The sequence below is a fragment of the Centruroides vittatus genome, unplaced genomic scaffold (assembly GCF_030686945.1).
Source record: "Centruroides vittatus isolate TY-2023 unplaced genomic scaffold, ASM3068694v2 contig_409, whole genome shotgun sequence".
Lineage (NCBI taxonomy): Eukaryota > Metazoa > Arthropoda > Arachnida > Scorpiones > Buthidae > Centruroides > Centruroides vittatus.
This window is the reverse complement of record NW_027122221.1, coordinates 409,847-435,759: the sequence shown is the minus strand read 5'-3', so window position 1 is coordinate 435,759 and position 25,913 is coordinate 409,847. Positions and strand designations below refer to the sequence as shown.

Genomic DNA, 25,913 nt, shown 5'->3' with positions numbered 1-25,913 from the left:
ATCCAAGAGAAATATATTTGAAATTATTACATTTATAATGTCATTTATGATCTAAGTGACTAATGAAAATTGACACAGAGATTTGTCTGCTTTGTAGTTATTGAGAAGTTTGTGTAACGTTTTGAACAATTTTTGCTTTCTTCAGTAACTGATTTATTAAAAATTACTTCTTATCTACTGTAAAGTTATTAAAACAGTTACGACAACAGCGTTTGTTTGGTGAAAGTTCAAAGGTGGTGTTATGAAGGCAATTTGCCAACCATTTTAAAATGTAGGAAGGTATTTGGTTTTCTCACATGTATGATGTCATTTATGATCTTAAGTTTCTTTTTCGTTACTAATATACTATGGTTCTTGTTGAATGAAACTTCAAACAAGTTTATAGTTTTTTGGGTATCATCAGCTTAATTCCAACAATAGGACAGAAGTTTAATAACATTAATATGTATAATGATAAATGGTGATTGTCAATTTAAGCAGATTAAATTTCTCTAACAGATAAATAGTATTGTTCGACTTATAATCTGTCCTCCTCCCCATTCCTATTTTAAGCCAGTCTTTATTTGACACTTGCAGTCAAAATTCATTGTCTGAAAGAGTATTTGAACTGAAAAGAGTATTTAGTTTTAAAATATTTTGTACGTAATTAGTTCTTTTAGAATACTGAAGGTGGGATATTGCATTTTCGTAAGGTTTGTTATGGACAACAATGTCCATTATTTAGAATGTCTGCTATTTAGAGGTAAATATAATAGATCTGTTATTTGAACAGTCTGGGGATTGTAAAGATGTCCATTAAGTAAAGGTGTTCACTATTCAGGAGTGTCTGTTAATATATATATATGTGTGTGTGTGTGTGTGTGTGTGTGTGTGTAAAGCAGGCAATCTTGAATATAAATTAACATATATTTTAAATCTTGTTCAGTATGAAGAAGAGGAAGAGGAAGGTGAAACAAGACCACGTCCTAAGAGGAGTGTTCAAAAAAGACCAACAAAGAAAAGTATTTTTGATGTAAGTCATTATTTTGTAATAGAATTTGTTATAAAGGTATATAAAATATATTTTAATTATTGATGTGTTTAAAGTGAAAAAATAATATAAATATATATTATATAAATAAAAATTTAAGACTTTCTAATGGTGTTCTTATATTTAGGTTTTTGAACCAAGTGAATTGGAACGGGGTCATTTTACTGACTTAGATAATGAGATAAGAGTAACAGATATTCCAGAAAGATTTCAGGTAAATTATGATCTTTTTGATATTATTTGTACTAATTTTGAGTGATCTAGGTGTTTAATAATGATATTTTATGTAATAGTTAAGAGGAATACCAGTCACTCAAGCAGAAGATGATGAAATTGAAGAAGAAGCTGATTGGATATACAAGCAAGCTTTTAGTTCTCCAACAATATCAATTCAAAATCCTGGTTGTCAGAGAGAAGAAGCACATCATCCAATTGCTGGTCGTAAGGCATATACAGCAGTTCCAAAGATTCGAGAAGCATTGAAATTTATGAGAAATCATCAATTTGAAGTAATACTGGCTTTCTGAATAAGCAATATCCATAATAAATTAAAGCTTTTCTTAAAAATATTAATTTTAACATATAAAGTATTTAAGATGACTAATTGGGAGCATAAATTGTTAATAAACTTCAAAAAAATTTTTATTAGGAAGCTAAATAAAACATTAACTTATCAATCAAGGAAAATGGATTAATTGAAAAAAGACAAATTTAAAAATTTATTTTTATTTCTATAAAAAGATATAAAACTCCAAGAACCTCAAAAGAGCAGTTTAAAATAAAAAAATGAATCACCTTTTCCTAACAACTCTTTTTTATTAATAGAAGAGGTAATTCAATACACTGTATGCATTTTGAACTGTTCTAATTTACAGTTTCTTTTCAGCAGCAACACAGAAGGGAAAGAAAGAGGAACAATACAAACTCATTTGACAAAAAATATGAGAAAATCAAGTATTTGTTATGCATTGCTATCTGACTTAATGTTATCATAACCCATAAAATAGGTAAGGAAAAGAATATCTATAAAAAGAAACTTAAAGAACATTTATTAATAATCAATACTAAAAATAAATAATGTATATGATGATATGCAAAATTTATGGGTTGGTATGATGGTATTAAATCAGATGGCAACACACAACAAAGTTGTATCTGAGTTCTCTCATGTTCTTTGTTGAATGAGTTTGTAGTGTGCCTCTTTTTCTTCTGTACTGCTACTAAAGAGGTAATTGAGTTATAACAGTTCAAAATGCATATATAGTGTATTGAATTACCTCTTCTATTAATAAAAAAGGACTGTTGAGAAGATTGAAGGGATTAATGTTTATTTATTTTAAATCACCTTACTTTTTGGGTTTCTTGGGTTTTATATTATAGAAAATTGATTTGATCAATCTTCATTTTTTTATAACTTAAAATGGTTTACTAAAAAGATAAGTGTATTTTTAATTAATGTACTGAATGTTGCAAATTAGTTTTCATATTACTAGTTAAAAAAATAGCATCTTAGAATAATAAATCAAACAAGAGTATTGTAAATTTTTTAAAATAACAAAAATCAGATGAAAATGTTATCTTCACTTAGAATAAAAATGAAAATATTACTTCAAATTACTTTGAGTTAAACGGATTTTGCAAATTTTAGATCACATGACTGTGTAAAAATTTAAGATGTAATCCAGCAATCTTAGAATTTTTATTACTTTTAATGACAGACTTTGATGTTAAAAAAACATTTAAAAAAATAATATGGTGTGATTCGAAATAACTTTATTTTATTGCATTTTAGATAATTATTAAAATAGAAGATAGTCGGAAATGTTAGATACTAACATTTTATATACAAAAATAATGCAAAGCATTTGAAAGAATATGTTAATTATACTATAAAATTTTATTTGTGTTATTTATACAGGATGTTTTGTGAGTTAGTGGCAATATTTTTACAGTGCATTCAGAGGCCGGGTAATCTAAAAATGTTTTATAAACATAGCCCTTTAAATGCATTGTTTCAGCAATAGAAAAGATTTAACTTCAGACAAGCTACTCCTTAAGATGCTAATCTGCAGCATTGCTAAGTACTGCAGAAAAGCCTCAATCTCACTCCCCTTTAGCTTCTTATCTTCAGAAACTTTTATTTTTTACAAGAATGTAAGGTTTACTTGAATTTCTTTGCTTTTTAGTACTGCACAGAAGCTTTAGTACAGTAATGAAGGATCCTGATAAGCCTCTTGCAGAAGAATTAACCATGTTTTTAATATTTTAATATATATATACAGTTGACTCTGCATAAGTCGACACCCCAAGGGGAAGTGGAAATGTGTCGGGTTATCCAATGTGTCGACTAAAGCAAAGTTGGAAAAAAAACCACAAAACTGCAATTAGGAAAATACAGTAGTGCTTTATACAGTAACATATACTTACAAAACATTGTGTTCTCCATTTACAATTATTCTGTAGATGATAAACTGAAAAATTCGTTTAGTGTTGTTTGTTTTGAGCACTTAACTACAGGTATAGGACAAAAATAATAGGAACACCCGTGAAAGAATGCAAAATATTTATTAGTAGGGAGTTGGGCCACCATTGGCCTGAATTACAGCTTGTATCCGATGTGCGATTGACAAATAAAGGTTGTGCAGAAAGTTTAAGGGAATTCGCAGTCATTCCTCCTGCAGAGCTGTCTAGAGTTCAGGTAGTGTGTGTGGAGGAGGAAACCGAGCACGGACTTTGTTCTCTAAAAAACCCACACAGGCTCAATGATGTTGAGATCGGGACTGAGGGCACCATGTGAGATGTTACACTTCATCATTATGCTCGTCCAACCATGTTTGAACACAGCAAGCTGTGTGTACAGGGGCATTGTCATCTTGGAATAGAGGACGTGCTCCAGGAAACAGAGTATGAAGCATAGGGTGTAAGTGATCTGCAAGAACACTGCGTTAATGCTCGCCTCTGACCTCCCTCGGGACTACGAGTGGCCCCAAGCCACGCATGATATTACTCCCCACAGCATCACAGGGCCCCCTCCATGCTTCACGGTAGGAACCAGACAGTTAACATGAAATGCCTCTGCTGGTGTTTGCCAGATGAATACATGTCCAGTGGTCTGAAATAATGTAAATGATGATTCGTCAGACCAGATGACCTGTTCCCATTGCTGTTGTGTCCATTTTCGGTGGTCTTGGCACCACTGTTGTCACTTCATAGCATTCTGCGGTGACACTAATGGCTTTGGGATGGCTACTCGGCCATGAATGCTTGCAGCATGCAGCTTCCCTTGAATAGTTTTGGTGGATACGGAGTTCTGGAGATGGGTGTTCATCTCAGAAGTTATCTGTGGCAGTGTAGTCTTACAGTGTAGTCTCAGTGTAGCCCAGAGGACGCTAGTTGACTGTTTTGCATTTTATTCCGGAGGCAGTAGCCTCTAAGGAAAGGTCGCCTCCGTGATTGTGAAATTGGACTGTCATCTGGAGCGAACGACGGACGAATAAACGGAAACAGAGTAATTCTTGTTAAACGTTGTTTTTATATATTTATTTATACAGTGTAGTCTTACGTTTTCGGGCGACTATCCTCTTCAATGCTCGTCTATCCCGGTCAGTCGACTTCGACTTTTGCCCACTGTTCTGCTTTGCAGAGGACACCTCTCCCAGTTTTGTGTAGGCTGTCATAACCCTTGACACAGTGGACCTTGAAACACCCATATGGTTGGCTGTTCTAGACACTGACGCTCCAGCGAGGCGAGCTCAAATAATCGTGTCTCTTTGCACGTCGGACAGGCCGGACATAACGGTGCTTTGCTGGGAACAGAATTTTCTCATGCAACTGTCACATTGCCAAATGCTTGACTAATACCTTCCCTTTCACCCCCATTGGATGGTAGAATGTTGCGAGATGTAGTGGGGCTGTATTGGATGGTCGAAGTACAACTCATTTCGAAAGGGTGTTCCTATTATTTTGTCCTACACCTGTATCTCGACTTTCTTTTTCAACAAACATGAATGCCTTGAAAACATCTTCGCAGTTGTCACTTGTTGGCAAGTAATGTCTAAGGATTCTTAATGCCTCTGGCATGAGAAAATGCAAAATTGGATTCTGGTATGATGTTGATGTAGATTGTATATTTTCTTTTTGTTTATCTGTTATTATTTTTATACATAAAAATACATAAAATGTTAAGGCATTTTTATTAATATGTATATATATTAATAATAATAATGTATTATTATATTATTAAATATATTAATTATATATTAATAAATAAATCGACTCCTCCCCCTCCTGAAAAAAAAAAAAATGAGTTCACACCACACGTGCGGAGTGAATTCATTTTTTCAGGAGGGGGTGTTGACTTATCGGAGTGTGGGACAGCATAAGTATATCGACTTATCTAGTGGTGTCGAGTTAAACGATGTCGAGTAAACCGGAGTATTTTAACATTAATGCCTATGTAAGTCTGCCGGGACCATAGAAAACTGACTACTTAACTGAGGGTGTCGAGTTATCGCGATTTATATATATATATATATATCTGAATCTAAGATATGTAATTATATATTTTATCTTCTTTTTTTAAAGGTGCCTTTTATTGCATTTTATCGAAAAGAATATGTTGAACCAGAATTGAATATTAATGATTTATGGACTGTTTATAAGTGGGATGAAAAGGTTTGAATATTCATATAAATTATTGTGATAAAATAAAATTATAAAGTACATTGTTAAAAATTATATAATTTTTGTAAATATTTTAATAAATACAAGCAATTTATTATACAAGCAATAACTAAAACTATTTTTTGTATTAAATAAATTATGATCTTCAGTAATATTTGATTTTGTATTTTTACAATTATTTCCTAATTAGTTTTTGTTTCTTTTTCGTTTTAAAAATTAAATTAAGGATAATTTTGGTAAATAATTAGTAATTTACCAAATTTATATTTATTAAATTAGTATAAATTAGTGTTTTAAGAAGTTTGATACACATTAATTTTAAAATTTAATTTAGTGGAGTCAGTTGAAAACAAAAAAGAATAATTTAAAAAGACTTTTTGAAAAAATGCAACAGTATCAATGTGATGAAGTAATGAAGGATCCTGATAAGCCTCTTGCAGAAGGTTTAAGACCATTAGAAGATAATGATTTTTATAGGTATGTGAAGCAGTTAAAATTTAAAGTTAAAATTTATCTATTATATTTTTTTCAGTTTTTTAAATATAAAAATATTACGAATATACAAAGAAAAAGTTCTTGCTTTCAATTTTTTTTCTGTCATTTACACCAGTGACAGTCCATTTGCATGATATTGCAAAGGGGAGCCTCTGTGTGTTTTTTGGACTGTCACTGGTTTAAATGGTGGAAAGAAAATTAAAAGAAAGAACTTTTTCTATGCATATTTGTGGTATTTTTATATTTAAAAAAAATTAAATACAGTTGGCCAACATTTTAAATATTTACTTCATATTATATTTCTTTTCTGTTTTATAAAACAATATAGATTATAAGTTTTAATATAATTAGCACCTTACTATTTGGTTATTATTATTACATTTCGGCTAATTCACAACATCGTTTTGTGACTAAAAGAAATTAAATATGTAGCTTTTTGAATTTGTTATGCTAAATAAACAAAAAAATCATTTTGCAATGAATAGAATCTAAGAATATCTTTTTATATAATAAAATTATCATTTACTTAATAAATAAATAAATAAATTAAGAAAATAAAAAAATTAATAAATAAATTAAAGTTATCATTATTAATGATTATAGTGTAACTATTTTTGTATTAACCTTGCAAGTTAACAGTAATTTTTATTAGATTGATTACAGACAGGGCAGTGTTGTTATAGATTATTTCATACATCTTGACTGGCCATATATGGTACTCAGTTGACACTCTGGGAATTATAAAATTTAAGAGCCTTTTTTAGTAACACACAGTGACTTTGTCAAAGGTGCATCAAACACTATGTAAACAGATCGATTCTTGCTACTGTGTTCCTTTTCTTTCACTAAGTAAATAGATTGGTCCCTGCTACTGTGCATTTCTGTCTGTCTGCCTGTAAGCTATTTTTACCTGAAATAAAATGCAAGGGCTTAATTGTTGGAACACAATGTTCCTGAATCAGAATTCAAATTTGAAAAAATTTTAAATGATTTTTCTCAGATCACTTAAAAATCTTCAATGACAAGTATGTACAAAAGATTTACATGAACTGTCAAAGTTTTATGAGGATAAGCCTCATTAAACTTTCTTATGCCTAAATAAAGTACCTGCTATTAGGACTTTAAAGTGCTGTTTACTGTTAAGTATAATGATTCTTAAATTAGTAATTGTGGGAAGGCTACTTTACATTTGAGAATTTGGATCTTTAAATTAATTTGTGAATTTGAAATTATGTATTATATTTAATTTGATATTAAGTTTTTAGATTAAATTTGTTCATCTATTTTGATTTTTATTAAAGAAATAATTGTTATTTATATAGATTGAAAGAAGCAAATACTATGGAAGAACTTAGGGATGTATGTTGTCATTTTAAATTATACTATTCTCAAGATTTGGCTGCTATGAGAGAATCTGCAGATAAGAAACAACCAAAAGAAGTACAGAAAGAGGTAGAAAATCAAGAAAATGAAAAAGAGGAGGGTGAAAATGAAAACGAAACTGAAAATGATGCTAGTCGAATAAAACTTGCTGCCAGGAAAGATGCATATGCTGTTTGTCGAGAAGCAGGACTTGGTTAGTATCCATTTATTTATGAAAATAAAATAGAGATAATTTAAAATCAATTATTTGACTGCTTTTATAAATATAGTAATTTTTACTGTTTGAACATATGTATCATTTGAATTTAATTTGATATCGTTAAAAATATAGTTAATACAAATATTACTTGAATTTGCTTGTAGTGTTAAAACTTAATATTAGTGATGTAACGAATATTCGGTTACTACCCGGTATTCGGCCTATTCGGCCTATTTTTCACTATTCGGCCGAATACCGAATATTTAAATCATTATTCGGCCGAATACCTAAAAACAGGAGTAAGAAATAACAAAAACACAGTAAATTAATCATTTTGGTAACTTTTATTAATGCTGAAAATTAAACTATAATTATTAAAGTTAATAAGAAATAGCATCTAACTCTAGTATTAAATTATTTCATAATTAAATAATATTATAGCCTTTATCTTATACTATAGCCCGATATCTTATGGCATTGATGGCATGTAGGTTAGAATGTATCGGGCATTAATATTATTGTTTAGTTAATTATGTTATATTCGTATTCGCGTATATTTTTTACGATATTTTAAAATGATTTACGAAACGTTTTATTGAAACTTATCGTATTTAATGAAAGAATTATTTATCTATTTCTAGAAGATGAGTAACTAATATCTAATTTATTTTATATATAAAGCAAAGAATGAGCATTTTTCATTATATGCAAAAGATAACATTTGAAATCGTGTTAATTTTAAAAATATTGACAAAAACAATAGCAACAAAATATCACAAAACTTCACAAATAGAAAACCCCCAATAATATATTTGAACTGTTCCACAACTGGGCAGAAACTAGACCATATGTCCCCACTAAAGTATATCCTTAGGGCACTATTCAGTCTACAAATACGTAGTAAAAACAAAATTTTAGAGTTAAAAAGATTGATTGCAAATAAAATAACTTGTATGTTATAACTTACATCTAAATACCAACAACTGCCGAATCGTATCGGGCTATTTACGGCTATTACATAAATTATAAACCAATTTGGCAGTAGAGGTAGACGTTAGGCTCCATCTCATATTAACTTTAATAATTATAATTTAATTAATTAATTTACATAATTTAGACCTACTGGAAGAAAAAATCGTAGTGACAGCGGGCCAATAGAAAGCAGGGTGCGCGATCCTTGCCATAATGCGGTTTGCGCGCCAATTTTCGTACGTGCGTTAATCAAGCCAAATAGTTTGGCCGAATATTCGGCCCTTCGGCCACACTCCTGGCCGAATATTTGGTATTCGGCCACGCTCCTAGTCGAATATTCGGTATTCGGCTGAGGCCAAATATACTATTCGTTACATCACTACTTAATATACAATAGATTCTCAGTTAAGCAGCACTGATGGGTATATGCCAGATAAATACAGTTTCTGGTTGCTTGAGAATTACTTTTAAAAATGGATATGAACCCATATTATACTGTACCATACCATAAACTCAATATTGAGTTGATATTAATATTGAAATACAGTCATTGAAAGCAAATAAAGACAAACTTAATGTAAAATAATTTTATTATAAAAATAGCTTTGTGAATGCATTGTGCAATTTTAGTTAAATGGTGGGAGTGAGAGATAAACATGATGTGAAAAGAGTGAACTTATGGCAAGTGTCAAGTTTAAACATACATTTCTGCTAATTTTTATTTAAAGTATTATTTCTTCAAGTTTATTTTTTGCTGGTTGCTTGAGTTCCAGTTAATGGAGAATCTATTGTAGTGAAAAAATAATTTGAAAAAATAAAGTAAAATTTAAGACTTGCGTGTTTTTAGATATCTTTAAAACTTTAAAGATATTTGGAAAACGTCATGTATTGTAAAGTGTGAAACCATTTCGAATTGAAATATTCTGCATATAAATTTGAATGTAATATCATATCAGAAAGTTTATATTTAATATTTATGTATTAATTTTCAAAGTTTAATTTATAAATTTTTAAAGCAGTCTTTAGCTGTTTTGTAGTGTCATTGCTAATATGTTAAGTTCTTTTTTAAAAAAATCCTTGTTTATCAAAAATTTGTACATGTAAATATTTCTTATAAAAACAATATTATATTTGCAAATCTTAAATCTCTGCTTTTATTTGGCTTTTTCTTATCCTCCTCTTCATCTAAACTGTCATCGTCATCTTCATCACTTTCTTCTTCTTCTTCTTCTTCACTTTCATCACTTTTTACTTCAAAGTCACTCATATCATCATCATCATCAAAACTGTGTTTTGATGGTTTCCTCTGCTCGTTAAAAGACTTCCCGAATCCTTGTCTTTGGTGAAATGGTCTTCTTGAAGAACCTTGACCTCTTTCACCTTTTCCCTTATTACGATGCTTATTGATTAGTGTATATAAAACAACAGCCGGAGTCTCTTTTATTTTCAAAGAGGAATTCTTTTTAAAAGCTTCAACTGCAGCTTCTTCACTATCAAATGAAATCTGAACAGTCCTGTTTGCACTCAAATTAATCTCAGGTACTGTTCTTACAAATAAAGAGGCATTACCACCAAGGGATCTTTTAGCAAAAATTAATTTTTGTAATTCAGACAAACTAACAATAATTTAGAGATGTTTTCAAAACATTCAATCCACACAATCAACATTCTTGTGTGATTCTGCATTAAATTTAGAAGTGGTACTTTCGATACCAGAATAATTAATAGCAACACTATGGAAAATGGAACTAGCAACAGCATTACTTTGTTCAGATTGGATAGAGTAATCGAGACTGTTTTTATTTTTATTCATGTCGCACTGCCTTGAGAATCCACCTTCACCTTCAACGTTTTATTTGGTTCTCAGCTTCGGACAAAATGTTGAGTTGGGCATGCTGAGCTAAGGATTCCAAAACACACAAATCAGCTAGAATTCTCTTTGCTACTTCTGATTTATTGCCTTCGAAAGATATGTTTAAAATATTAGAAATTGTAATTAGCTCATTCAAGGAAAAGTTACTTTCTATACTTTTCAATTTCTTATTAAAATCATCACTGTCTAAGGCAAATATAAATCCACTGAAATTTCTTATTCTCTTTCGGCTTGACTGATCACCGTCGGTATCAAAAATAAATTTATGAAGGATTTTGATTTTATCAAACTTGCAATTCTTCAACACAATGCTTATTTCTTTTATATAGTTTAGAATCATTTTGAAGAATAAAAGTCTACATACCCCTTATGCTGCTTCCGAGATGAGTGTTGATAGTATCCAAAAGTTTTCATTTTGGCAAATCACAATCAGTTTGAGAATTCCTTTGTTTGTCACTAAACGTTTCAGTATAATCAGTAAACACTATGATTTCAATAATCCACAACTATTTAAATCACTTTCATCCCACTCCTGAGAAATATGGAGTCTATGGATGGCTGGGCAATCGTCTTGAAGTGGACACATCATTGCTTCTTCTTCTCTAACTTTAACTGTCGTCTTCTTATCCCGCACGTGCCAGAATGGATGCGCACGACATTCGGCTTGACCACGTCGCCAGCGCGGGGTCGGACACCACACACACACACACACACACACACAAACACACACATATATATATATACATATATATATATATATGAAAAAATGGACTGCAATTTTTAATAATAATTCTTTAATTTAAAATATATGCTCTCCATAGCAAATTAGCAGTGTCTTGCCCCTGTACTTCATACTTTCCCTTTAGCAGTGAGTCATGCTGGTCATCTAGCTAACTCATTTCAGGGAAAAGTTTCGAATTGAAATAATGTGACTTCTTTCTGGTTTGCGTAGGAAGTTTGTTTATAGTTAATTAGTACATTCTGTCCCCGAGCTTTTCATATCTGGTCTTGACATTCATCTGTCTAACTCTGTTCTTGAGATTAAGGAAAGCCAGACAGGCAGTGACATTGGGAATTTATAGGTCTACAATTTTTTTTAAATTGCATTTCAATAAAATATTGATCATTTGTGCTTAAATAATAAAATAATAGTGATTATAGATAATGTGTATATATGTATTATAAATACAGAATAATTACATATTGTAAAAACCAAAGTGATGATATACTAAAAGATGATTTGAAAGTGATGTTTCATTGTTTATATTTTTAGTTGGAAACGAAACTTCAAAATAATAGATCAAATCATTTTCTTGATAGAGAATTATTTTTTTCAAACTTTTTAGAATTGCTTGGGAATATTTCTTTAATATGTGGCATATTTTAATGCATGCTTTAATCATAATTTTTAATAGGAAGTGACAAATTAATGCCATTTTCTATTAATAAAATGTTTTTCTTATTTTGTATAATGTAATGACGTGTATACATGCATTTATTTGTATAATTTATTTATTATAACTGAAAATTTATTATATGTTATTTTTAGAAAATAGTGTTTTACAAGAATATTTTGTCAGTTTTAAAGAGTAATAAATATTTTACAATTTGTAATAACAATAACATTAACACATCTTTAATTTTTTATTATCATTCTAGATGGCTTAGCTAAAAAGTTTGGTCTTACTCCCGAGCATTTTGGTGAAAATTTAAGAGACAATTATCAGCGGCATGAAGTTGATCAGTATCCTATTGGACCACTAGAAGTTGCAGGAGATTTTGTTTCAAAGTATGATAATTGTTAAGATACTATAGAATAAATTTAATTTGAATAGTTTTAGAATAAAAATAACATTAAGTATCAAAAGTGTCTGAGTTTGAATAGCATTGGTTTGGTACTGAAATCATCTGAAAATGCTCTAAAAATTTGTGTTACAAATGTTTTTCATTTATAACATTTATATTTGTGTTGTTTTATTGTAATATTGGCATTTAGTAGAATACTATTTTGTTTAACATGGTTCCTTTGATATCGCCATTTTCAATTGAATAATGAAAGTATTATTTTAAATACATTACAAACTATGGAAACATCAAATGCATAATTTCATAAAGTAGTGGTGGTGTTGTGTAATATATCTAGTTATAAAATTAATGATGTTATATAAATATTTATCTGCATCCAATGTTATGATGATTCAGACTGATTTTAACTGAACATATCAGAAACATTAAAATAATAGTTCAGAAAATATGGCATATTTTATAGATACTTCACAGGTAACTGAAACTTAAATATACATATGTTAGTCTCTAAAATAATTTTGTAGTCCAACATTGTGTGTTTAGAAGCAAATTACAGTAGAGAGTCGTTTATCCGAATCAATTGGGGACTGGGGTTGTTCGGATAACCGATTATGTACGAAAAAATATATTAACCTATCCCATGTTGAAATTTTTCTCCGTTGCGTGTCGCTTGGTGTTGAATTTTCGTCGATTTTAAGCCTAACAAAAATTTTTATAATAGTAATCGAGGCTATTGTATCGTTAAAAATTATTTCTTTATTTTGTACAAACAAAATAAATATATTGAAAAATATAAAAACATAAAAATTATACTTTAGAAGTAAATCTAGTATAAAAAAAGTTCGATTTGGCACAACACAGTCCAACTGGAAAGCTTTCGAATAACCGGTGTTCGGATAAACGACTCTACTGTATTTATGATATTTAGTGCCAAAGAGATTTAATATGGGTGAAAAAAAAATTGATTTTTAAGAAATGTCATGCAAAATTTTAATTTGAAAAATAATATTTGCACTTGAAAATATATAATGATTGTTCTTGAACAGTTGTTTTTGAAAGTTGGATTAATAAATTCAAAATTACATACAAACTAATTTCCTAAATATTTTTATTATAGGAGATTTCCTACAGCTGAAGATGCATTAAGAGCAGCAAGATTTGTGGTAGCCACTCAAATTTCCTGTGATCCTGTTGTAAGAAAATGTGTTAGACAAACATATTTTGAAAGAGCAAAAATAAACATCAAACCTACAAAGAAAGGAGTAAAGGTATGATTGATTTTGAATTTTTGAATTTATATTATAATAATTATTTGTTAATGTAAATAAATTTTTAAAATCTCAGGAAGTTGATGAAAATCATCCTTGTTATACAATGAAGTATTTAAAAAACAAGCCATTAAAAGATTTAGTGGGTGACCAGTTTCTTCGTTTGGTTATTGTAAGTATATAATTTTTTGTTTTTATTATTAACTAATAATCAAATTAGTTAAGTCAAACATTGGACTAGGTTCAGGCTCAGGATTTTTAAAGGGCTGCTCTATAAAAAATCCTGCTAAGGGACTGAATGGATACAAAATAAATGTATTGCTTTTTAATTTTTCTAAAATGATAGGAGTTAAACTTCCAAAAACTCTTGATGTGCAAGATCTTGCATTGGACTAAATGTAATTCAATTTTACTAGTTTACAATGTTTTTGCTTTGTATATTCTAATCAATTAATATAAATTTATGTAGGAAAGAAATGTTTGAATATTTCACTTGAGGATTTTGTTTTTTAGCAGTTTAATTGAAATAATCTCAGCTGATGTTTAAACATTCATTAATTACTTTACTAAAATCATCAAATATTGTAAATATTGAATAATTTAAATATTTCTATGAAATGGAATAAAAATCTTCAATTATCCTTTTGTTTTCAATTAATTGCTTTTTGGAATGACTGATGAAAAATTCATTGTCTAATGGCAGTCCACTTGTTTCATTATTATGATTAGATTTTTAAATATAAATGGGAAAAATCTCTTCCAAGCATTGTTAGTGTTTTTTTGTTTTGTTTTGACACACATGCTAGAAAGAATGTAAGGAAGGTCAGTCTACAATGGTTTCAATCTGAACTTTATGTAAGCTATGTTTTCTCTTCTGGTACTTAGGAAGCTTGTCATCAGAATACAAAGACAAAGTACAGTTTGTCACTCAGTTCATCTTGTGAGAATAAAGTATTTTCAACATACACCTTCATCAACATTTTTTATTACTAAAATTACCAGATTCAGCAGAAAATTTTATTTATTTTGTTTTTGAATGAAATAAATTGTCAGTTTAAATGTTCTCCTAGCTGATTACTGCTCAGATCCAATGTTGATGGTGAACAACCAAAATTCTAATTTTTTTATTTTAAAATCTACTGAAAATTTCAAAATATAAAGTTATAACTTAATGTAGATTCTACACTTTTAAAAATTTTATGATGTGTCATTATTTATTAAATTATGAAATTATATATACTTTCATAATATAAAAGAATTATATAATTTAATTATATTATCATCAAGAATATAAATAGTAAGTTTTTGTTTTTATATCAGGCAGAAGACGAAGGCTTGCTTACCATACAGATTTCAATGCATCGAGATGATGGTGGTCCTCATGTATATTTGGATGAAATTAAACAGCTTTATTACAGAGTATGCTAATTATTATTTGAATTTCTATCATTTGTTTTTATTCAAAATATTTTCTTTTGATGTCTAAATGTACAGAAAGAGCAGAATCTTAATGTTTTCTCAATTTATATAATCTCTCAGATTTGTGGATATATAATATACATTATTATAATTATTGCACATTAATGCTAATTATCTTAAATTTAATTTATAATTACAATAGGACCACTGCTGTATGCAAACAGTACATTTTAAGACCCACTTGCATAAATGAAAATTTGCATAAAATAGTGAACCTCATTAAGTATTTCCTATATACATACCTATCTCACATTTTTTAAAATATGAATAAGGTGTATAAACACTATACTAAAAATAAATGGTATAATACCATAAATCACAAAAACTTTAACAAATTTTCAGAAGCAGAATTCTTTCTTTTCTCACTAAATTAAAATTTTAATTTTTATCTCTAAAATAAGCCCTTGCTTTTATTTGGCTTAGCATCACTTTCTTTGAATTTTGGAGCTATGCTTATAAGGTAATCAGCATAAAGAAAACAAAGAGAAGCACTGATATTACATGGACATGATGTGTTACAAGCAAGAACTCTGGACAAAGACTGTTGCGAGCCCCAGTGTTTAGTGAAAAATAAAGCAATAATGCTTTTCCAGAATGGGAATGAGTTAGATGCTATAAGACTTCATGCATCTTGATAAATAACATGGATTTAGTATGCAGTTAGAAAGTTTATTTATTTATTTTTGTTTGAATTGCTAGTAGTGTAAATCTGAAATTGCATATGAAACCTGTCATCATATGGTGGGGTCATACTGTAATTTCAAAATAACAGTATGATATAATAATAAATTTAGTACATTAATGAATAATTTTAAGTGTTCTTTTGTAATCTTTATACATAATGGTGATGATAACAGTTAAACAATTTTTACCTATGTACGTTGAAATAACAACAATATTTTAAGTGTCTTCTTTTAAGAATTAATATGTAATCTATATTAGAATTTATTGGTGCTCTGTCATTCTCTGGGTTCTTGTGAGTATGAATATTTAATCTATTGAAACAAAGGTACAAATTAAATGATACAAGTAAATGCTACAAAACAATCTGTTATAAAGTTGGTCTTTAAAATAATCCATTAATATAACAATCATATCTTTTAACCCTTTTAAACTCATGACGTTTCACTGTTCATTGTTTGAAAATTGTCACTGCAAACTTTACTCACTCAAGGTCATACAACTTATATTATTTAAAAATTTGTCAAAAATCTAGCAATTATCATACACATACAAAAAAATTCACATATATACGTTACTTTTTGTTGTTTACAGTAGTAAAGTTTCTTTTCACTAGCATAAAAAATTTCCCCTAAAAAATATGTTAAAAATGACAGTTTGAATATTATTTATAATTTACACAACTCCATCATAGATAAAATTTTTTGATTATATAGTTCATTTTCACGAGTGACCCTGCACAAACAGCCATTTTGTTCTGTACATTTTGATTAAAACAAACTCAAACAGTTTTTTTTCGCAAAGAAATTTTTTGCTTCAAAAAAATTATAAATACTTAAAATAAAATAAAAATAAAATGCTGTTTGGTATTAAATATGTGAAACAAGTGCACAGAATAACCTACAGTAGTGTAGTGCCATCTATGAATGGAATGTTTTATAAGAATCGTAAATTCTCAGATTGATGATAAATCGTCAAGTGATTTGTTTCATTAATTAACTACTTGATGATATATTGACAAATGATTGCAAAAGGGTTAAAATGAATCATTTTAAGATAAGAGATACAGTGTTACCTAGCAATATGAAATCGGTTGTGACTACATGAGAGCAATCAAGTGTTTTTGGGTGCTCCAAATTTTAAAGAATGCAACCACAGTTCCCAGAAGATCAGATCTTATGGAAGGTGAAGCAAAATACTTTTAGTTTGTTTGCTCTTATATTGAAGTACACTGCAATAAGGATTTTTTATTTTATTATTTGTTTAATTGGAAAAAGATTTCCAAGAATTAAATCTGAAACTTTAAAAATTCTGTTGTTAGAGTCTCAGATTTAATTGTTGGAAATATGTATATTCAAATATAATATTAATATATAATGCAATTTTAATATTTATGAAATATTCTGAATTAAAGGTAATTTTTGTAGGATGAATTCAGTAAAAATGTCCAGGAATGGAATGGTCAAAGATACCAAGCATTAGAAATAGCTCTTACTAAATTTTTATATCCTCTTTTTGAAAAAGAAATGAGAGCTCGTTTATTATTAGAAGCAAAAGAAGGTATTATTAAGGTAAAGAATAAATTTTTGACATATTTAAAAATAAAAGTATAAAAATTGAGATTTTTTTTTGGTATAAAATAACAAATTTACTTATTTCAGTTCTGTTGTCGAAAACTGTATAATTGGCTTAAAATGGCTCCATATCAAGTAGAACAAGGTGTGGAAGAAGATGAAGATTATGATACAAGAGAAGGAATTCGTGTATTAGGCATTGCTTATCTTCCAGATTGGTAAGTGTTTTTGAAATTATTAAAATTTTCTTTTTATAGTGAATAGATTGAATTGCAAGGAAAAGTTAAAAATTATAATTGTTAGTTAGATGACAGAAGTAATTATTATTTCTGTCATCTAGCAAATAACTCTGTTATTTAAAGTCAAAAATATATATTTAAATAAATGAATTGATGTTGAAAAACCGAAAATATGAACAAAAATCAATATTACAAAAATAAAATTTAGTATTTTAAAAATGTACAAGAAAAATGGAAGTTTTGAAAATATTTAAAATAATTAACTTGTTAAAACTGAATTCTAGGTCAATTGGTGAAAATTGTAATAATGAGAAAATACTTTTCAAAAATTCTTAGTCTGAAAAATGCTGTTTGGTCTTGAAGGAAGGAATGTTTTATTTTGTAATTATAAAAATGTGTCCTAAATTAAAAGATGTAATTAAGCATTTTTGAAAAGTTTTGCTCTTTTACAGTAATAAAAAACACTTCATTTTTAATGAATGTCTGTTAATAGTTTTCATAATTTTCACTTGTTAGTATTGTTGTAGAAAGGTCAATTAATTTTGATTGTTTTTGTTAATTTAATCTATACAAAATTTATAGTATTTACAGTCTTAAACATAGAATATTCAATTTTGAATTTAAAATATAGTCAAACCTTGATAAGCTGCCACCGTCAGTTTGATAATGTTTTTATCAAATAAATGGACCCGCAATGTTGCAAAAGCAGTCCTTTTTTATGCTGTCAGCGAGTAAATGTTTGCCATTATTTATGTAATATTAACAATAGTGAATCTAGTTGTTTTCATGTGAAATGCCATAGCACACTAAGGTGCTGCAATGACACTTCAGGGGTGCCACGAATTGGATTAATGGAAGAAGACAATCCAGGGGACCTATTCTGAGTAGTATCGTTAAGCTAACGAATACGATAAAAACCAGTTTCTATCGGAACCACGTGATTTGCGTTTAATCAACTGTGAAAATGCTATTCCGAGCCGTACGTTTCGTTTTCGGTGCCGATAGCCACGTACGATAACTAAGCTTTTAAATATTCTTGAAACCGTGTTTTCTTATATGTTGAGCATCAAACACAAGACCGTGTTATTTATTAAACACTTGGCACTTTTCCACCTTTATTAGTTGAGACGAGACTTTATTTCACTCGTTTCGGGCATTTCGCCCCTCTTCAGCCAACTAATAAAATAATATACAACATTTCAAATAATATGACACACACCGATAGATAACACAGAAATTAATTTAAAACGTACCGTTAATTCCTTGAACTCAAGGGTGCACGTGTACAGCACAATTTGGACCAGAAAGTTACACCGACAAATATACGTGTTCTACGTACAGCTAATTAAAATGTAAAACTCTCTTTAAAATATATAAACATACAGGCTTACTTTATAAATATCGGTATATTAAGCATACTCGATATCTTACTTTTTGAATTGAATGCAATAAATCTATAATCTGTTTGACGTACTTTTTTCTTTTCTTGCTGACAAACTTCATTGTTGTTCTGTCTTGACATAACACCAAATCCAAACACTTATTACGTTAGCTATAAAGTTTCACTTTTCATCTGGCACTAGCTCATTATTACGCAGTTGTGTGTTGACTATTTGCATATTCTGTTGGTCATGACGATCTGAATTTACATAATTAACTTTATAGCCAAAAGTAGCCAAGTTAGGCTAAATCTGTTTTTTATTTTTATATATATGACTATAGTATTCTCAACCAGTTCTTGTTTATATTTATGCTTAAATTTTTATTTATAGAATTACTGGACTTTATGATAGCCACACTCTCTTTAAATTTTCTATTATAAGCGTACTTTTCTTTATATAAAATTTTTGCACCATCTTGATCTATATCACAATTATTAAGTAGGCAATGATCATGAAATACAGAATTTACCCGATTATATTTTAAGTCAGCAACGTGTTCCTTTAATCTAATATTTAACTTACATTTCGTTTCTCCAATATAAATACTATTATTCTTACAAGTACATGGAATTTCGTAAACTACATTCTTTGTTTCTTTAACTTCTGTTCTAGCTTGCTGTATACTGTTTTTATTTTTTAACCGGGATTTAAGTTTTTCATATTTAGGTGCGAGTTTTATGTCTACCTTCCTTAATTCTTTATTAATTTCTTCATATAATCCTTTTACATATGGAAAACTGATATATCTTACTCCTGAGCCTTGTTTTTCTGTTCTTTCTTTGTCGTTGCTGTTTGTTTTATCATTTATTTCTTTTTCCCATTTTGTAATTATATGGTTTGGGTATCCATTTAATACAAATTTATTTTTTAGTTCTTTTATATGGTTAGACATATTACTTGACTTACTTACTATAACGAGTGAAATAAAGTCTCGTCTCAACTAATAAAGGTGGAAAAGTGCCAAGTGTTTAATAAATAACACGGTCTTGTGTTTGATGCTCAATCTCAAAACTAAGGTTTTGTTATCGGTCACTCTCGAGCTGTCGTTAGGAACATAACGGAAGTGAAAACAACATGGCGTCTTTTCGTGTAAGAATGATTTTACTTCACGAGCAATTGGAGAGAGGGGACAGCAGTAACACCGATTAAATTTAATACTCTTTCTTCAACTTCAGTTAACTTTTGATTAACTGAAGGCCCACCTCCTGTTTGAAACGTTGATTTTTTTTATTTGTGAGGCTTTACTTTTAATGTTTGCTTTCCAGTCACTCCATGTCTATGCAAATAATATTTACATTTAATAAGATGTATTGCATTTGACATTTAATCATAATACTAATTCTAATTTGGTTATAAGGTTTATAGAAGTGGAACTTGTGGCAAAATTAAGTTTGTCATTTTATTCTTAATGAATGAATTAAAAAATACATTAATTACATGAAGTTATATAGAAATATACAAAGAAACTTAGACATACTTTGTACAATTGTAAAATGTTAGCATTATGTAATAATAGAAATCTTTATTTTGTAGATTTTATCTAAGTTTAATGTCGGCTTTAATTCATTAGTTTTAGTAAAAAAAATACATTCTGTATACGTAACGTAACAGTAAACTATACCCTATACATAAATGATTATCTATCACATAAATTATAATTTTTAAAAACAAGTATTTGCTTAAAGGATGGGCTGACAAAATAGACCCAGTAATAGACCCAGACATTTTAAAACAAAACAAAACTATATCACTAGTGCTGGTACACGACAATGCTAAAAGCACGTGCTTCGCTTAGAAAATGGCGGGTTGCAGGCACGTGACAAAATACAATGTTAACTAAACTGTGATTGGTTAAAGCGTAATAGCTATCGATAGCATGGAACCCAGATACATCTCGACCGACTACCCGTAGCGAAACCCACTTAACGTGGAGCACAGAATAGCGATTTGTCTAAGGTTCGTTAACTGTCTTTCGCTAAGGGAACTTATTGAATGTCCCGTGTATCGCTCTTGTTCAGTTATCGGAAGAGCTCAGAATAGGTCCCCGGTACCTGGATAATTGCTAAAGAGAAGTGCCACCAGGTGGACTTTCTATGAAAAAAGCCCCTATTTAAGTGTCAGGCATGTGAAGAAAATCTGGAAAACTTCACATGGTTGGCCCATTGGTGAGGAACTTGTAAAATTGTCCTTTAATAAATTTTACAAATTTTATAAAATTATTAATAAATTGAAAAAAAATTTAATCAGGAATTAAGTTTTTTGTTACATGGTTAAAGTGAAAATTCAAAAATGATATCTTTGAAGTTTGGTTTTAATTTTTATACTAGTTCATTAACATCTGTCTCTAAATCAAGGATGTAAAGGGTAATTGAGGAGTTTTAAAATAATTAATGTACATTACTGGTATTTTGAAAGCAAATATCAAATTTTAAAGTTGCAAAATGTTTTAAAATTTAAATATTTCAATTGATAATACAGCATATATGGTACATTAAATTCTAATGTTTTAGGCTTCTTTGTAGATCATCATCTGGAATAATTGATTTGCAAATTACTGTAATTAACAAAATAACAACACAAATTGGCAAAGAGGAGTTGTCTTCTCTGTAATATATGTTTGGCATGTATTTGAAGACAAAAATAGTGTTGAAAGGACTTTGTTCACTCAATATGGTTGGCAGACAGTGTATCAGTTGGGTTTCCTATCCTTTTATCTTTGGGACAATCTGTTCACTTACATTTTTGGCTGTCAATGGGGATGGTATGTAGTTGGCAGTAGTTCATTGAAGTTTGACTCTATTTTATTTTAAACATTTTAATTAAAAAGTTCAAGTTACCATTTCAATACTTTTTGGATCTGTGATTCTGTTAATCACATGCATTGATGGTAATTTAAATTTATTCCATTTATAACGGGGCATTAAAAACTGTTGCAGAAAATTATCACTTTATGCATGCAGTTACATACAATTTTTCTTTGTCACATGATTGCATGCATAAGGTGGCAATTTTCCATTGTGACATCATCAAAATTGATGTCATGAAAGTCTGTCACGATTGCCATAAAGATAATCACTGTCATGGATGTTTATCATTTGCACATGACATAATCATGTGATGGTCTGCAAGTCATTATAAATTTAATTGCTTTTGTGGATTTAATTTCTTGCCTGAAAAATTATTTTCTGGTTTTTCTGAGAAACACTACAGTTTTCCAGTCATTTAGTTTCATCTGAACTCGTTTCACACTAGCACACACTATTGCAAAGTTTGAAGGGCTCCCTGTGGGAAGCTGGTCAAGGACATTGTTCTGTAAAAACAATATTTTGTAAACTAAACAGTTTACGTAAGTTAATAAAATTTGGCATGTGCAGAGAAGACAATTTTTGATTTGTTAATTTTTCAAGGGAAATTCCAGCTTTTGGGGCAATGATAGATGGATCAGGAGAAGTTACAGACTATTTGAGGTTACCTCATCTCTTGAAAAGAAAAAATGCATGGAGAGAAAAGGAGAGAGCAGAAAAGGTTAGTTTTATTTAAATTAATTACTTTGAATATTTCATTTTCAGTTGTTTTGAACACTATATATACTAGCCATATTCTTTTATAAAAAGCTAAAAGCTAAATTAATTATTTGAAAGATACTAAATTTAGCCTTATCTAGTGATTGGATGATTAATTAATCAGAATCAGAAAAATCAGGCATTTTCCAGTAACCAGAATCAAGCAAATCTGGTCACAATTTCAGATTCTTAAAATGATTCTTCTCCATTTAATAAGAAAATTAATTATTTGTTTTAGTTCAAAATTAAACATTTTTAAAATTACAATATTAATAATAAAGTATTAGTTTATTGGAAACTTTCATGTTGACAAAGCAGAGAGAATGTGACGCCCTGTACACGAGATGGTATCTGTCATGGAGTATTTTTGCCATGTAGTCAGAATGATGAGAGGTTGAGCTTGGTTGGTACTAACTGTCCCCATTTTAGGGGAGATAGGGTGATATTAGCATTGCATTCCAACCAGTATCAGATTGGCTTGGCTGGCATTTTGAAATCAAGGCTGGTGGGTGACAAAAATATTTGTCGGCAAAACAGTTTAAAATATAAACAAAATTATATTTTAATTGAAAAAGTATTATATAAAATTATCTTTAATATTTTGTATGTTTACTTATAATAATAAAATGCTTGAACAACACCTTAAATACTTTTCTCAGCAACACTATAATTTCTTTAAACAAATGTTTTTAACCCACTTTTCATAGGTCTGCATCAGGTTTAACAAGAAGATTCAAACTGTTTAAGAAGACAGTTTGTTTTTGTTTAAATTAAAGTGTTGCTGAAAAAAACTATTTAAGATGATGATCAAGCTAAATTAGTTTGTCTATATAGAAGTGATTTGTAATGATAAAATGACTTTTCTGTTATAACTATGAAAGTTTTTGTTGAGATTCACAGATAATGCTGTAATATGTTAAATTTTCAAATGTGATTTGCACAATTCTAAGTAAAAATACTTGTTTGCACTGAGTTTACTGCCATTTTGAGTTTTAAAAATTGATTTTTCAAGATGAGTCATTGTAAACATACACTTGATTCTTCTTTTCCTCAAAAAAGTTCATGCAATTGTACATTTAGGAAACCTGACTCAAGTGAATGAATTCAAAACTTTGTTAATTTGTGACGATATTTGTTGAGCTTATTATGTCATTTGCTGAACCTCATTTAGTGTTAAATATGATAGAATTAAATCATTTACAATGCATGTCAAATGTCAATTGCAAGAAGCATTAAAAAAGAAGTTCATCTTCTCGTTTACCTTCTCTCTCAATCATCATGTCGGCCAACGAAGCAGTTTCCAAAGATCATCGACCCTAGGTGACATGATGGGATATTTTTATTTTTTTATTTTTTGAGTACAGTGATACCTCGGTTTTTGTCGATAATCCATCCGAAAACAGTCAGCAAAATCTGAAACGAAAATAGAGGCAGTCATTTCCATATGAATCAATGTAAATTCAATTAATTTGTTCTAGACATTCCAAAATACATACCAAAAACACATTTTATAGAGAATTAATATAGTGTTAAATACTAAAAGCAATAAGAAATTAACATAAAAGACTAATTAGCATAAAAATAAAAGCATTAAGATTAAAGATAAGATAATTAACATTAAGATGAAAGCAATGGAATTGTTTGTCTAGACAGGTGGGGTAATGTCTTGTCTAGTTGGACATGAGCATCTAGCTTATATCGCCCTGTGGTAAAGTGTGATGTAATTGTCATGTAACAGTAGTTGTATGCATTTATGATGGTCATATCGAGGGGAATAATGCCTTCTGGAAAATCCGTTTAAGGGTAACTGGCCCCTATTCAGGCGTTACAGACGTGGAAAAACCCCGGAAAACTTCACGTGGCCAGGCAGAGTGCGAATTCATGATCAGACACTCAGTGTTCGGGGAATGGAACCATTGGCCAATGGTGGGCTGTCGCAGGGTAATGTTCACACAACGAGAAATAACGCCACATTGTGCTGGAAAACGCATGGGTCACCCTTTGTTTTTGCAAAATTAGCAGCGAGATCACTTGAGAATGCCAACGAAATCTGAGGCAATTGACAAAAACCGAAACCGATGATAACTAAAGTCAATGAAAATCGAGGTATTACTGTGTAAAAGGATTTAGCTGTAATTTCTTTGGGGATAGTGTTGCAATAATATTAACTTAATATGAAATAAGATTACAAATTTATTTGTACACAATAACACAATAAAAGCATTCACATCCACACATAAATGGAGAATATTCAGGTTTCTTTTGAAAGATTGATTGTGGATTTTCCAATTATTTTCCATTCTTAAGCTTGATGTTTCTTAATGAATGTATCATGTTTGTAATGTAAATCATTAATTTTCGAAACTAAAGTAAACTTTAGAAGGTATTCAAAAGAATCAGAATCAGGAGAAATTTTGGTAACATCCCATCACTAGCTTTATCAGCTTTTTATTTTTATATTAATTCAATAAATAATTAAAAAAAATATAAACATTATACATTTTAAAGAAATAGAATTTTAAAATCAAATCTTCTCATATACATTATTAAATTTTCATTTTCTTTTTATGGCATTTAGGAGTCAGTTATTCAAGACTTAAGAAAATTTATAATACTTAAAAAACCTCATGTAGTAGCTGTGGGAGGCGAGTCAAGGTAAAACATACTTTTTTTATGATTGTAAAATTTGAGATTTATGTAATTTAATAAGCTTGTTTACATTAGGGAAGCATTGATGATTGTTGATGACATCAAAGCAATTTTAAATGAACTAATGGAGTCTGAGCAAATGCCTGCTATTAGTGTAGAGCTTGTAGATAATGAACTGGCCACTGTATACATGAATTCAAAGAAAGGAGAAGTAGAGTATCTGATAATCTGTAAAATTTTGTATATTAGTAGAAATTTGTGTTTGTTTTTAAATCTGTATTTTTATAAATATTAATAGATGGACTTCAGAGATTATCCTCCTCTACTTCGTCAAGCTATTTCTCTTGCTCGTCGTTTACAAGATCCACTTATAGAATTCTCTCAACTCTGCTCTCCTGACGAAGAAATTATCTGCCTCAAATATCATCAATTACAGGTTTGTTAATCTAACGTAGTTAGTTTTAAAATTAATAATTATATGATATATAATTAATTTTTTTTATAACAAGGAATTTGTTTTTAACATAACAGAAATTAAATCAAATTTAATGTTAAAATGTTTCAGTTAAAATCATGG

General features: G+C 29.3%; 1 protein-coding gene across 2 annotated transcripts in view; it reads left to right on the top strand.

Moving 5' to 3' along the window:
• Nucleotides 1–25,913, top strand: part of Spt6 (transcription elongation factor Spt6) — a 79,774-nt gene that overhangs the window by 27,526 nt on the left and 26,335 nt on the right. For both annotated transcript variants that reach the window (XM_067271933.1, XM_067271932.1), the window contains exons 9-24: nt 926–1,012; nt 1,158–1,244; nt 1,324–1,539; nt 5,615–5,704; nt 6,048–6,190; nt 7,531–7,784; nt 12,295–12,424; nt 13,559–13,709; nt 13,786–13,881; nt 15,030–15,128; nt 17,297–17,440; nt 17,531–17,661; nt 22,532–22,649; nt 25,266–25,342; nt 25,412–25,547; nt 25,635–25,772. In XM_067271933.1, the coding sequence (XP_067128034.1) occupies nt 926–1,012; nt 1,158–1,244; nt 1,324–1,539; nt 5,615–5,704; nt 6,048–6,190; nt 7,531–7,784; nt 12,295–12,424; nt 13,559–13,709; nt 13,786–13,881; nt 15,030–15,128; nt 17,297–17,440; nt 17,531–17,661; nt 22,532–22,649; nt 25,266–25,342; nt 25,412–25,547; nt 25,635–25,772 (2,097 nt within the window). The remainder of the gene's footprint in view (nt 1–925; nt 1,013–1,157; nt 1,245–1,323; nt 1,540–5,614; nt 5,705–6,047; nt 6,191–7,530; nt 7,785–12,294; nt 12,425–13,558; nt 13,710–13,785; nt 13,882–15,029; nt 15,129–17,296; nt 17,441–17,530; nt 17,662–22,531; nt 22,650–25,265; nt 25,343–25,411; nt 25,548–25,634; nt 25,773–25,913) is intronic.